The sequence below is a fragment of the Babylonia areolata genome, chromosome 2 (genome assembly GCF_041734735.1).
Source record: "Babylonia areolata isolate BAREFJ2019XMU chromosome 2, ASM4173473v1, whole genome shotgun sequence".
Lineage (NCBI taxonomy): Eukaryota > Metazoa > Mollusca > Gastropoda > Neogastropoda > Buccinidae > Babylonia > Babylonia areolata.
The window spans coordinates 52,986,922-53,002,707 of record NC_134877.1 but is presented as its reverse complement, the minus strand read 5'-3'; the positions used below and the strand labels follow the sequence as shown (position 1 = coordinate 53,002,707).

Genomic DNA, 15,786 nt, shown 5'->3' with positions numbered 1-15,786 from the left:
GTGTGTGTGTGTGTGTGTGTGTGTGTGTGTGTGTGTGTGTGTGTGTGTGTGTGTGTGTTTGCATGTGCTTGTGTGTGTGTGTGTGTGTGTGTGTGTGTGTGTTAAGACAGTAGGTTACAATATTGGCATTATCAGTATAGCATGCGCATTAAATCAAAAACTCCGTCATATCTCAATTTGAAAGATAAGTTTTCACTTCACCAAATAAATAGATAATATTTGTAGACTATATATGCTGTTCTCATTATCTGAATTAAATCAAAGCAGTGCTGTTTGTGTGAAAAATGCTACATGTTATAAAAAATGGTAACATCGAAACATGTAAAGTCTATAACATCAGCTATGTTGTGAATGAGTTTAGAAGACTATGCTGGAACAGCTGAATTAAAAGATATTCTCTGGTCTGATTTCAGGCAACAGGGTCTCGACTGGGTATGTTCATCATGAACTTAGCCAACTTGGGAACTGGTCTCATCATTGCTTTCATATATGGCTGGCAACTCACCTTGCTCGTCATTGGGTTCTTGCCACTGATCATCCTCTGTGGATTCCTCGAAGTCCGCATTTTAGCGGGTGTAGCTGGCAGCAACAAGGCTGCACTTGAAGAAGCTGGAAAGGTCAGTATGGTCAAGTGTGTCACTACCTGGCATAGGTGTTTCAGATTTATGGAGGTGTCAAAGCGTATGGACCGGTCCATATACACTACACCATGTCTGCTCTATTGAAAAATAAAAGTCTGGTGCCTCATCTTTGCATAAACCCAGCGTACTGATCAAGTTTGTATAAATCATTGACATTCACTCTTTACCTACCAGGCGCCAATACCGAAATACGAACCCGGGACTCTCAGTTTTAACATCCAACGCTTTAACCATTCGGGTATTGCCCCCTTAACTACACATCCTATATGGCTGCCTTTGGTTCCTTCACTGTATCATGCAGTGGGTTTTAGGGTTTTCTAGTGCTCGAAATAGGCCTTAACCTGTTCTAATCAATCACTTGTGTCTGGCCTTCATTGGAGGAAGGTCAAGCAGGTATTGTATGGCTCTAGTAGGAGTGTCTTAATTTCATTGATCTGAGGATCAGTGCGTTGCTTCATTTTTAATTCTTTCTAACGTCAGGAGGCTGCTGCAAGAAAGTTTTGTTAGCCCATAGTCAGTTACACTGAGAAGAGTGAGTGATACAGCAGAAAGAAGTGGCGTTGTTCAACGCCTTTGGCTGCCATTCCCTTTAATACTGAAAGTCCCTTTTTGCATTTCAGAACAGTGTTTTCAGTATGTTTTCTGAAGTTCAGCATCCCGTTGAACTGTGCGTAGACTCTCAGTTTTCTCAATCTGAATTCCATCGAATGAGAGGGCTGTGGTGACTTGCTCAGTTCTGTTGTTGAAAGTGCATAGCAGGGTTTGAGCTGTCGCTGGATTGATGGAAGATCCTGTTTCCTGGCACCATTGGGTTATATTGTTTAGTTGTTTCTGGACAACTGCAGTTCTTTCTTGGGCATCTTTCGAAGTTTTAAGAGGAGGCCACCATCTGCTTAAGTAAGCACACAAGCTACTCCATTGTTGTTTCGATCTTCAAGCCCTTACAAATAGATGTTATAGTGGACAGTGAGAGATCCTTGTGGCATCCCCTTGGACAGTTTATAGGGTGCACACATCCAGTCTGCTGCTATCCATCTCGTTAGTGTCAGACTTACTCCATACCGTAGTCGCAGCTCCATCGCAGTTCTGTTTTAAAGTTAAATGTTTCCCGATAGCCACCAGTCAGAAAGCTTGATATAACCTATTTCATTATTTACGAGGAGCAACAGCCAATCACGCTGTGTATGGTAATTACTGTGAATCATTGTCAGTATCCCTAACAGAAATTTAGGACGACGCTGTCAGTGGCTGATAATGAAGGACAACCTTACCCTAATGGCTTGAAACAACAGCATGTTGCAAAATACCTCTGTGAATCTGTCACCCAAGATGTTGCGGAAACGTAACAAGTCGTTGAAAATGAAGAAGTTAGTGCTTGTGGTGACAATGTCCTGTCAGATGGTTCGCTTGACGAGAATGAAAGTGAGACTGATGAATTGATCCTGTGGGCATAGTGGTAGAGCTACATGTTGCAATAAAAAGAGCGGAACAGGGGGCCACGAAACGCTGAGTGGCTGACACAGAGTTGAACTCGAAGAAAAACCATCCGCTTATTCAGGGCATGCATGAATTACTGGACCAGTGTGATTTTCGAAAACCATGCTCGCATTGATCAAAGACAGGGATCAGCATTTGCCTGCAGGTGAAATTCCTTACAGTACTAACCCTCTCCCTCTGCACTGTATGCCAACTGGGTCACTGTTAACTCTTTGATGTTGTCTGAAAGTGAGCATGAGGTGAGCAAGCGTGGCACATGCAGGAGTGGCACGTGTGTGTGTGTGTGTGTGTGTGTGTGCGTGCGCGCGCGCGCGTGTGTGTGTGTGTGTGTGTGTGATTTCGATTTCTCGTAAATATAATTAAATTAATAGAAACAGTTTGTTGACTTCATTTCAACTGCAATTGCCAAGAAACTATGAGTGAGCTGAAAATGAGTAGAGTACCAGAACTTCGGATGTTTTAGTTTTTATATATAGTCTGGGATTATTTTAGATGCATTTGCTTACAATCTGTGAAGTATGTATATTCAGAAAGTATGTGAAATTTGTTTATACGTACAGTTCACTCATAGCTAACTAGTGTGTTGAAAGTGCTTCAAACAATCAGAAGTCGATAGTCTGTTCACTTTTCCTTCAGAAAAGTGTTGATTATATATAATTTCTTGCGTGCTCGAATTTTAGTCAGTTATTACCCCTTGCAACCCAAAACCGTCTGGCAAATAGGAAGCACAAGCTAAAATAATGCCTGGCACTGAACACGTTAATATAAATGTGATTGTAGTGATACTAGTATGTTTTCCCTTTCATGTTTTTTTCCCATGTTTCACATGGTTTGGTTTGAAAACTTGAGTTGTATTTGTTGTTGTGGGATTGTTTTTATTTGTTGCAGGAGCTTTCTTTGTTAAGGCAGTTTTGTTTGTTGGGGTAGTTTTCTTTGTTGATTTTGTTAGTTTGTTGGTTTTGGAGGTAGTTTTATTTGATGGGCAAGTTTTGCTTCTTGAAGGCAGTTTGCGTTTTTGTTTGGGAAGATTTGTTTGTGTAATTTGTTGGGGTAAATATCTGGTTATATTATATAGTTACATTTGCTTGTTGGTGTAGTTTTGTTGGGGTAGTTTTATGTGTTTGCTCCCGTAATTTTGTTTGTCCATCGGGGTAGTGTTCTTTGTTTTTTATGGTAGTTTTATTTGTTTGTTGGGGTAGTGTTATTTGTTATGGTAGTTTTATTTGTTGTAGTTGTTTTGTTTGTTTATTACTGTGGTTTGTTGGGATAGTTTTATTTGTTTCAGCAGTTTTGACGAGGCATTTGGATTTTTATAGGATGGGTTATAAAGGATAAGAATGTACAATCTTTTCTCAACTGAGTTGTTATGGGGTCGTTCCTGTTGTTTGTTGTTTTAACACATTTTCAAACAACAACAACAACAACAACAACAAAAAACAAACCAACTTACCTTGATATTGTTTTGCATTTTACAATATGCCCCTGAAGGCATACATTTTTGATGATTCTCTACCAGGGAATGTTTACTCGCTTTAGTAAACCCAGTGTTCAGTTTTGTGTGTGTGTGTGTGTGTGTCTGTCTTTGGTAAATTTTAACAAATTCATTTTCTCTGGAAATACTTTGTCTGCCAGTATCAAATTTAGATTGGAAAAAATATGTACAGTCATACCAGTAGCAGATTGCAAGTCTTCTGCATTAAGCCGTATTTCCGGATCATGAACGATTTATTACATTGAGGCTGCAGATCAAGAAAAATATAACTGGGCTCTTCACAGTTGCGTGAACGTATGTTAGGGTTTGAAGACGTTATGACTTTGTTTTTCTTGTTTGCAATTAAAAGAAAAGAAATACAAATGCTGGAGAGAACACATACATTGATACTAACAACACCATTGACTTGTATCCCGTATATGAATGTTTTAAAGAGGATATTGAATTGTTTAGAATGAACTTTGAAAAAAATGACAGCACCTCACAATTTCGGTTACATACACAGGTCCACACAGATCTGGAGAAAGCAGCAACATGTTGCGGTGTGCCTGAGGCTATGGCAATGTCTCCTTTACCGCGAGCTTAAAAACATATCTGAAACATTTGAGATAAACAAAATAACATGATTTAAACGGTGTTGTCACATGGAATACTGTCATCAATTTTTCGCGCTAATAAAAACAAGTTTAGATATCAATACTTCTTGTTATCAGGCAGATGTGTTTTGGTGCTGTAAGTCTTCTTGCTTCCAAACTTAACATGCTTAGTTCAATGCAGATCTTACACCTTTTTATCCCCGTTTCTTAATAATGTTCAGTAGAGAAGAAATTTTTATCGCATTTTTTTCCTCTCTCTTTTTTTTTCATTGGATAAAGTGTATATCACAAATGAGTCTTTAAGGCCTTGCCTCACATGTTTTTCGTGGTATCAGAAGCAATTCTCATTTCTCATTGTTGATAGCTTCTTGGTTTGTTTCAATAGACAGCCACAGAGGCCATTGAGTACATGCGTACGGTCGTGGCTCTTGGCCGGGAGGTCACGATGCAAGAGCGTTTCATGGAACATCTGAGAGGACCGTACAACGCTACACTGAAGAAAGGGCATATTGTGGGCTTTGCCTTCGGCTTCTCCCAGGGCTGGCTGTACTTTGTGTACGCATCAGCTTTTATGCTGGGTGCCTATCTCATCGAGGAGTCAGAGATGACCTTTGATGATGTTTTCCTGTGAGTGACTGGTATTATGCATGCTTACGTTTCTTTTCTAGTCTTTTTTCTGATCTAAATCTTTAAAATTTTATTTCAATTGAAAATCGCCTTCTGATCCAAATATTTTCAACATTTGCATCTATACCCCAACAGCAAGTCAGAGTACGTTTGGCCCTAAACTGAACAAATTCTGTTTTCCCTATGTTGTATATTTATCAGAATTGTTGAAATCCAGTAGGTTACAATATTTGCATTATCAGTATAGCATGTGCCTTAAATAAAAACAAAAACAAACGTAGTCATATCTTAATCTAAAAGAGAAATTTTCACTTCACCAAACGTTTTGAATTTCATGTCAAACACCGACACACTCAGTGATTACCTGTTCAAATCCCCAAAATCAATAGAAGATAAAGCAGCGAAGTCTGCAGCCAAAGGGTAAACCAATGATAGTAAAAATATGAAAAATAAAAAAGGATGGGTTTTCGAGGTCACAGTGGTCTTCACTTTGATTGCCATTCTGTTTTGCAACACTGTTAAACTCATCTGTTTCACTCGGCTGTGTTACCATAATTCTTTCGCATATGGGAATACATTCTATCTGTCAACAACTTTAGGGGCCATTGTTTTCACTTTCTATGCTTTGTTTCTTCAGAGTGTTTGGAGCCATCGTGTTTGGTGCCATAGCTTTGGGAAATGCCAGTGCCTTTTCCCCAGATGCCAGTAAAGCTCAGGTGTCTGCCCAACACATCATCAAGCTCCTTGACAGTGTACCCAGCATCAACAGCCAGTCGACAGAGGGCGGAAGGTTGCCTGTAAGTAAACTGCTTCATCCATTGTTGACACCCTTACATAGTATGACTGCCTGAATGGTATGACATAAACGACCAACATGTAAAAGCTTGCTCATTGAGTTCCAATTCATGAATGCAGATGAAGGAGAAGACAGACCTTTACAAATATCAAATATCATCCCTTTATTTATCTATGGACACAGCCACCACTAGATGGTTCAGTGCGTTTTGCTAGCAGTCAACTTAAGTGTGCATTAGATCAAAACTTTGAAGAGAATATGGCGTGACAGTTCATTATTTTATTTGCACAACACACAAAGTGTAAGTGGATCAGGAAAGGTGCCAATGTATGCCCCCTACACCCCTCATCATCCATCCCTCTCCCCCAATATGATTTGTAGGAGCAGGCCAGGGAAATGTGAAGAACAGTTAATTATTCAGTTACACTTTGATATTTGACACTGTGAATGATTATAAAAAGAAGTTTCGAGGCCTGTTAGAAAAGATCAACAATTAAAAACAAAATAAACCATAAGTAAAGATTACCTATAGTCTAGAAATATACATTTTATCCAAGCCATGTTTGTTTGTTTTTCTAATTATAACAAGTTTAAAACGAAATCAGGGATATGACTTGCATTAACTTCTTGAGTGCCATGGACAGAAATTTCCATGCCCTTCCAGTGGACAAAAATGTGCCCAGGTCGGAAATTTCCGTCCACGTCATTGTATGATTACAGATTATTTGCACTTTCGTTCCGTTGTTTGCATTTAGATTAAAGAAAAAAAATCTGTTATGCTCTGTGACCGAAATCTCCTTTGGCAAATAGTTGTCACTGAGCATGAAATAGAATAGAAAGGTTAAATTGTATCTTGTCAATAGTGTCAGTCTGTGCATACATTTCTATGTCTGTACATACATCTGTGTTGACAGGTTAAGGCATAGTCCTCTCTCTGTACCCCAGTTTCATGAAAAATGCCCATTTTCTTGTTTATTTTATCAATCAATGTAATTATCTTTGCTGTTTACAGAAAGGGTTCAGGTCCGAAGTGGTTTTCAAAGATGTGGAATTCCATTACCCATCCCGGCCAGATGCCAAAATCCTGCAGAAGCTGAACATCACCGTGCAGCAAGGGCAGACAGTAGCTCTGGTGGGTTCCAGTGGCTGTGGCAAAAGTACCACAGTGCAGTTGATTGAACGCTTCTATGATGCTGAAGAGGGATCTGTGGTGAGTCTGCTTCACTTTCTTGAGGAAATCTCTGGTTAACTTGTGCCGTAATTTCTGGCCTACATGACACACATATTTTACCAATTCTGACACCAGCACTTATCTGTTGATTGCGCCTTATCTATTTGCAAACCATGGACACAATTCAAATATAGCATGGGCACATTGGACACAACAAACTGACAACAACTCACTTGTTTCTGGACTTCAAAACTCACACAGCAGACAGTCACTCAGACAGCTCGCAGAGTTCTTTCAGTTCCACATTAGTTACACTTGAACTTTCAGTCCCGATATGACAGTCACAGTAAGAGTTTCTTGTCAAACCGTAAATCATACCGAAGACCAAGCAAATAGCATGTAATGCTGAATTCATACTGAAAGCTATTGCACTTGCTGACAAAAAAGGAAATCGTAGGGCTGCCTTCATACTGGAAATCATCAAGTCAATGGTCTGCACGTCTAAAAGACCAAAGACTGAATAGTGTTGGACGCAGATGACTCCATGACGGCAGATTCCAACATTAACTCCGAAAGACGACATCAGTCCTCAGGGAGCAACACCCGGAATTTCTAAAGAGGCTCTGATATTTTCGTTGTTTTTGTCTGACACTTATGAGTTGGACCTCTCGGGATTTTCAGGTCCAGATAAATAATTTAACCTAAAGTAAGTTGCCAGTCCAAAGTTTAGTGTCATTGACTGTAAATTCTTTGTTCTACTTCATGGACCTGACATGAGCGATTGGAAGAGTTGTAACATATGATTTTTTACATGTGATTTGTTTTCTCAAATTTGAATTCAAAATCAAAATGCTCGATTGTCTGCTTTAAGCAGTTAAAACAGAAAAACCTCTTTCAGCTCACTCAAAATGCACATCAGCAAATATCAGAGAGATAAACTAATGAGTAACTGGCACACCCTTCCCTGATCACAACCCACACATCAATTATTATATAACAAGAAAAAGGATTCGGGTAAGATAGTGTTACATTTTATGATAGAGTGAAACAACTCTGTGTGTGTGTGTGTGTGTGTGCGCGCGCGCGCGTGTGTGTGCATTTGTGTGCGTATGCGTGTACATTTCAATATTTTGTGGTTCTATGTCGTATCAGATGTATGCGCTTTATGTGTGACCAAATAAAACGCTTTTTTAAAGTATGGGGTGTGCCTTATGCTCCTTATCCCCTGGTGGGCTGTAAATTATGGTACATTTATAGACTTTTATGACTTGGTCAAAGGCTTTGCTTAATGTGTGTAAAGGTGGTTTGAAACAGAACGAAAAATATTTTGCGTGCTGGCTGAACAAGATTTAGTGATTGACTAATGGGAATTATGTAAAACACTTGTAAATGACTATATCTTTCTCTGAATGGAAACCATTTTAAAAGCTTTTCATCATTTCATGATTGAAATCTCTGTAGTCATGTGAAAAAAGTAAAAATCGTCGTAAATGGAAAGTAAACAAATGAAAATATTACACCACAGAACAGTTCTTTGCCTGGAAAAGCAATGTTGCCTAGAAAAGCAATTTTGTTAACAATCATAGGCTTGCATACAAATTTGATGATTCTAAAACGTAATTTGTTTCCATTTCTGTTTCTCATGTAATTTAGATATGAAAGCATCCATTTTTGTGGACAAATCTTCTTGGTCTTACTTTTCCTCAACTCGGGGGCAGAACTGTTCACCAGATTCCTCCATGTCTACTGGTTTTGCCTCATCTCGAAGTGATTTTTACGTCAACATTGTTGCTTTCATTGTTGCAGACGTTAGGTGGATACAGTGTGAAAGAGCTGAACCTGCAGCACCTGAGAGCACAAATAGGCATTGTCTCCCAGGAACCAGTGCTGTTTGACCGGAGCTTGGCAGAAAACATTGCATATGGCGATAACGAGCGAGTGGTGTCAATGGATGAAATCATCGCTGCTGCACGGGCTGCCAATATCCATGAATTCATCGCTGCTTTACCCAAAGTAACATATTATAGAGTACTGGAAATAGTTTCAAGTACGGGAAGACATTTTTGTCAAAATTCATGTAAAAGCAAGTGTCATTTTGTCAAAAAGGATTATGTCACTCGTGTGTGCATACATTCGTGTGTGTATGTATGTGCACTTGCGCTTGTGTAAGTATGAGTCAATGTGTATGTGTGTGGATGTATGCTCATGCATGCATATGTGCATGCATTCATAGGTATGTTTGTGGTATGTACACATGCATGCAATTACATTCATGCATTTTCTTCCCCAGTTTTGCCTCAGGAAACAAATGAACACAATGTGCACGTTTATTTTCTGTTGTTTACGCAGACGTTAACAAGGTAAGCAGCTATTTTTGTTATTCTTCCACCTTTCTGTTTTCACATATTTTGAGAATTGCCTCCACCAAATTAAAAAAACAACAACTCTCATCGAAGAAGTTAGCAAACAGACAAACAACCACGCTCGCCATTGACAAATGATCCACCATTTAGAACCCAAAATAAAACAAGAAAGATTGGGTCCAAAGTACATGTGCCTCATGCTCGATGCAGCCATCGAAGACACCATCTGTATTGGGTATTTTGGCTGTAAACGGTGAGCCCATTTCAGCTGCTCACATTTAGCAAAGAAACTGTTTGATTTCCCGGTTGAATGTCCTGGCAGTTGTATTCGGTGGAACAGTGAGAAGTGCCAAGCAGAACATTGTGAAAGGAAAACTGAAACTGAAGCCAAAATTGACCACTTGATCAGAGTGATCCCTAAAATGCAAGTAAAAAATGGCAAAATAGAATCAGAACACATGGGCAAACGTCTGAATGAAAAGATCGAAAAGATGGTTGAAACGAAACTGACTGAAGCCTTGGACGAAAGAGGATAAATTGAAGAAAAGGAGTGTGATGCTGGTGAGTTTGAAAGAAAGCGATGGGGAAACAGAGAGAGAGAGAGAGAGAGAGAGAGAGAGAGATGACACCACAAACCTGAAAAAATACTGACTAAAATCGACCCAGTATTGACCAAAACAGAAATCCATTATATCACAAGATAGGGACGCAGACAAGACCGACCAAGACTTTTGAAATTCAAAGTAAAAGAGAGACCCCAAGTCAAAATATTGAAGAACTATTACAAACTGAACGAAGACAAGAAAAGACAAGAAGATAGACTCTACTTCAACCCAGACCATACCCCCTTTCAGAGGCAGAAACACAAAGAGCTAAGGCAGACAGTGAAAGATCGCATCACAGCAGGAGAAACTGACCTTATAATCAGAAATGGTCAGATTGTTAAAAGACTGTTGAACATCGCTGGTGGAAGGAATGGTTCTGCTCCTTCACAAAAAGCTGCAGAGGTGGCCTCACCAGCCGACCAGCCTGCAGAGTGACTGAGCTGTCAGCAGGGTTATGATGTAAATGGTTTTAAAACATCAATTTTCCTTTCTCAGCTGCTGTTAGTACATATTCACATAATCTTACTGTTATTTACACAAATTTGGATAGTTTTCTAAACGACAAGGGTGAATCGTTAGCACTCATAGAAGAAAGGAAGGCGAATGTTGTGGCATTGACAGAAAGCACAAGCAAAAAACCAAAGGGAAATAAATTTAACTGAATATCACACCCTAGATTTTGACTTTTAAAAAAAAAAAAGAATACAAAGCCATTGCATGGAGTAGCACTCTACTTTCGAGATAACCTTAATGCCCAACTAGAAAACTTACTAAGTGATACATCGTTTCAGGAGAGTGTTTGGTGCCAGGTCTCAGATGATTCTGGAAAAAGGACCCTTGGTGTTATATAAAAGAGCTCCATTACAGCTGATGAAATCATGATAAACTGCTGGAGTTAATGAAATCAAGTATGACAATATCTGCATCATGGGGGACCACAACCAGCTGCTCAAGCAAAGAGGACTGATTTTGTGGAGGCTGTCAGAGAGGCATGTCTAATGCAATGTGTTGAAAAACCCACAAGGCGTTTAGAGGGACAAAGACCTACGAGAGAAGATTTAATATTTGTCAGTTCAGAAGAACTAATATCGGTTATAGAACATTACAGTCCTCTTGGAAAGAATGACTATGGGGTTCTCATTTTTGACTTGTTGCATATGAAAAAATTATATTAAAGAAAAACAAAAACAAAAAAACAACAAACAAAAAAAACCCACCAAAAAACCAAACAAACAAACAAAAACAAAACAAAACAAAACAAAACAACAGAACAAGTACTTGATACGACTTTGGTGAAGGTAACTATGATAATATCAGGAAAGACCTCAGCAGTATTAACTGGAGCCCTTTTGAAAAATATGATGCCACAATGGAAGAATGTGCGTCATATATTGAAAAACAGACTTTATGCACCACAGAGGCCAGTATAACTAAAAGAAAGTTAAGCGGCATCATCAAAGTAGCACCACAATAGGATGAACAAAGCATTGTTAAAAAAAAGAATAAAAAAAAGAAGAAATATCGTGCTTGTGAGAGACCACTCAAGATGGTAATGACTATCAGTTTTACATTAAACTGCGCAATCAGTGCACAAAGAAAATGTGGAAAACTAAAAGGGAACACGGAAAGAAAATAGCTCAAAATTGTAAAAGCAACCCAAAGTGTTTCTGGAAATATGTTAGAAGCAAAATTGAATATGACCACAGGCATCAGCCCCCTGGAGAGGGAAGATGGGAGTATGGCAGAGACTGACGAGGAAAAAGCAGATCTCCTTGATAATTTGTTTTAGTGTTTTCACAAGGGAAGACACAGATAATGTTCCCCATTTAAAATCTGCTACAAGATCCGATGGTGTTGCATTGAATGAAATTCTTATAACTCCAAAAGCAGTTGAGAATAAACTTAAGAATCCTTGCAAACTTAAGGCTTCTTGCAAAGAGCCAATCATACGGAATAACTGGAGCTGTATTAGCATGGGTGTCCAGTTTCTGAAAAATAGAACACAAAGTATTAGAGTTTGGAATACATACACTTCAGAAAACAAAGTTTTAAGCGGTATCCCTCAGGGAAGTGTACTCAGCCCCATTCTCATTACAATATTGATTAATGACCTACCTGACATGGTTATTAGCCCATGCAAAATTTTTGCGGGTGACACTAAAATTTATAACCTGAGCAGCCATGAAGATACATTACAGACAGATATAGATAAGCTAGTAATAATGATAACAATAATAATTCATAACTTTTATATGGCGCGATATCCAGTACTAATGCTGCTCAAAGCGCCTTACATCATCGAGCCAGATAGGAGCATAACATAAAACATTACAACAGCTCAATCCAGTGCGTTCACAGAATGAATAAAAAAAAAAGCATGATCCACCAAACAATAAAAAATATCAAGTAAATAATGCTTAGATTAAAAAAAAAATACATTCCTTAAAAACACACATTTTTTAGACACACACGTACAAGCGCGCGCACACTCACACTCGCACGTACACACATACACACGCACACACACACACACACACATGCACGCGCGCGCGCGCGCCCAGACACATTAAATATATCAACTGCACTAAAACAGGATTACGTGAGTATAAATATCTCTGGCATAAAACTCCATGTGGCGAACAGACTTTGGACTATCCATTGTGCTGAGTACAGAAATGTTTGCGGAAAAGGTGCGTTTTCAGATCTGACTTGAGGGTCTGGAGATCAGGAGCGTTTCTGAGGGACGATGGCAAAGAATTCCAAATTTGGGGTCCTTGAGCCCTAAAAGACCTTTTCCCTGCACATTTTAAATTGGTTATTGGGACTTTAAGTAAGTTTTACATGGTTCGTACGTTTCCAGCACAGAGGAGAGATACGGGGGGAGAGATTCATCAAAATGTCGGAAGGCAAGTGTCGCTAGTTTACAGTGGATGCGGAAGTAGTAAGCCAGTGTAACTGATGCAAAAGAGGTGTGACATGATCAGATTTCTTTTTTGCTAGGACGAGTCGTGCAGCATTGTTCTGTACTTTCTGTAGTCTAATAAGAGAGGAAGATGGTAAACCTGCTAAGGTAGAATTGCAGTAATCTAGTCTGGACAGGACAAAAGAGGAAACCAACTGAGACATGTTTTTCTCCGTTAAGTATGGTCTGACTGAGGCTAGTCTGCGAAGATGAAAATTGCATGAGCGACACAGGGATGAAATGTGGTCAGCTATGGTCAATGTCTGATCAATATGTACACTTAGGCATTTAGCTGATGTTTGAAATGTAACTATTGAAGTGCCGAGAGTGACTGCTCCCCCCCCCCTCCCCCTTTTTTTTTTTATTTCATTGAGACGAGCTCGGTCTCCCACAGCTAAGAGCTCGGTTTTCTCTTCGTTAAGTTTTAGCTTATTTCTGTCCATCCACACCTTTACATCAGCCACACAGGCTTCCGTCTCATTAATGACTGTTTTGAAGTCAGATGGTGGAGCGGCTTTTTGTAGCCCAGTGTCATCAGCATACTTATGGTAATCAAATGAATGCCTTTTGATGATGTCAGACAAAGGCTGAGTATATAAAGTGAATAAAATAGGTCCCAGATCCGATCCCTGAGGGACACCAAATACAAGAGGGATAGCCTTAGAAGTGGTATGACTTACTTTAACGCAGAGCTGACGGTTTGAAAGATATGATGAAAACCATTTTAAAGCAGTAGATCGAATGCCAAAGGTAGTGCTCGGACAGTTGATGAGAATTTGATGGTCAATTGTATCAAATGCTGCTGACAGATCTAGGAATACCACTAACGATGCAAGTTTTTTTTTCTGTATTTGAGAGAAGACTGTCTGTAACAGAGAGAAGAGCTGTTTCTGTGCTGTTTGTTTTTTTGGTTTTTGTTTGTTTGTTTTTTCGATAGGCTGACTGATAAATTTCGAGTAGACCGTTTTTCTCTAGATGTTCCTGTAACTGCTGTAACACAACTTTCTCAGTAATTTTAGAAATGAATGACAGATTAGACACGGGTCGATAGTTCTTTAGTTGATTCGAGTCCAGATTGTGTTTTTTCAAAAGTTGGGTGACAATAGAGATTCATCAGCAGAGAGTGGTTTACAATACTGGTGATCAAGGGGAGAAGACATACCTTTAAAAGGTTAGATGGTAATAGATCCAAATCACAGTTCTTATTTCGAGAATAAAGAATAAAATCTCTTACAGTCTTTTCAGAAATTGTTCTAAAACATGTCATTAAAACCCCTTTGAATTCATCAAACTGATTCTCTGGTGGACAAGCATACAGTTCACGTCGAATGTTAACGATTTTATCAGTAAAATATGTACAAAAAGCATCAGGAAGATCCTGAGGAGGAATGTCTTTTGGCAGTAACAGTTCTTTGCTTTTGCCAGTCAGTTGGTTTGAAACAGCATATAGCTGTTTGGACGTGGAGCACTGGCAGATGGAAACACTAAAATGTTGATGTTTTGCGGTGGTCTGCATAGCGTTCAGTGTGTTGCGCTCTTTGACATAGATCTCACAGAAGACTGTCAGTTTGTTGGAGCGCCAGATGTGCTTGGCCTGTCGTTCCCGACGCTTGGCGGCCCTCACTTCATCGGTCATCCAAAACTAAGACGGAGACAAGAATGTGAATACATGTTTTGAAGAAAAAGACTTGGGAGTTATCGTTGACGATTATTTGAAATTCGATAGACACATTAATTTTGTAACATCAAAGGCAAACAGAGTACTCGGGATTTTTAGTTTTGTTAGACAGGAAACTTAAAGGCCGCTAGGCTTATGAAACGTCCCAAGAACTTAACTGAACTGAACTGAGCAATATTGACCATTTTAATCTCAGTAATGCTGCCAGCCTGCTAATGTTTAACAGGAAGGCTGTTGATCTGTTTTCAGGGTTCATCTGCTGATGTTTAAGGTTGCTGGTCTGTTTCCAGGGTTCATCTGCTGATGTTTAAGGTTGCTGGTCTGTTTCCAGGGTTCATCTGCTGATGTTTAGGGTTGCTGGTGTGTTTTCAGGGTTACGATACGCCAGCAGGAGACAAAGGAGCCCAGTTGAGTGGTGGTCAGAAACAGCGAGTGGCAATCGCACGTGCCTTGGTGCGCAACCCTCGTGTTTTGTTACTGGATGAAGCTACATCGGCTCTTGACACTGAAAGTGAAAGGGTAAATACACTGTTTCCTTTTTCTTCTCTAAATTTTTTTCATTTTCAAGTCATGAACAAGCACTTTCTGTTTTCTTTGATGAATCATTTCAGTACAGTGAAAAGCCTGTGATCATTTGTCACATGTAATCTTTAGTTGCAGGTGTCAAAATCTCTATGTTGATTTGTGTGTGTGTGTGTGTGTGTGTGTGTGTGTGTGTGTGTGTGTGTCTGTTGCTGTTGGTTGTTATTACCGGTCTTCTTTCCAGCACATATTTTGCTTGTGTTACTTTGTGCAGGGGTGTACGTGCACTGTAATATTAGCATTATTATCATTGTTACCGTTATCATTATCAGTATCATTATCATGATGATGATTACTGGTATCATCATCATCATAACTACTGTTATTACTATGTTTATCACTATGTACCAGATCGTTCAAGAAGCTCTGGACAAGGCAAGAGAAGGCCGCACCTGTATTGTCATCGCCCACCGCCTCTCCACCATCACGAACGCTGACAAAATCTGTGTGATCCGTCAGGGGGTGGTCACAGAGGAGGGTACACACAATGAACTGATGAACTTGCAAGGCTTCTACTGCAAGCTGAACACGGCACAAGCCAGGCAGAAGTAATGTGTTGGCTTCATGGTTTCCTCAGGGTGTTGAAGACATCTGTGAGCCTTAGATGTGATGTGTGAAGGATGTTAGCCTGTTTCGTATGATCCAAGCCTGTGCGTATCATTTCTCTCATGTCATGAACATTAAGAAGTGTTGCATATCATTTCTGTTATAAACAATAAAATGCGTTGCATACAATTCCTGTTGAGAATAATAAGAAGTGTTAAACAAACAGTGCC

The 15,786-nt window shown here is 39.5% G+C and overlaps 1 protein-coding gene across 1 annotated transcript in view; it reads left to right on the top strand.

Annotated features, from left to right (window-relative positions):
• LOC143277728 (ATP-dependent translocase ABCB1-like) overlaps window positions 1-15,562 on the top strand; it is a 51,575-nt gene extending 36,013 nt beyond the window's left edge. Inside the window, exons 21-27 of the mRNA XM_076582629.1 lie at window positions 414-617; window positions 4,612-4,853; window positions 5,491-5,650; window positions 6,662-6,859; window positions 8,627-8,833; window positions 14,801-14,947; window positions 15,362-15,562. Of these exons, the coding sequence (XP_076438744.1) occupies window positions 414-617; window positions 4,612-4,853; window positions 5,491-5,650; window positions 6,662-6,859; window positions 8,627-8,833; window positions 14,801-14,947; window positions 15,362-15,562 (1,359 nt within the window). The remainder of the gene's footprint in view (window positions 1-413; window positions 618-4,611; window positions 4,854-5,490; window positions 5,651-6,661; window positions 6,860-8,626; window positions 8,834-14,800; window positions 14,948-15,361) is intronic.
• The last annotated feature ends 224 nt before the right edge of the window (window positions 15,563-15,786 follow it).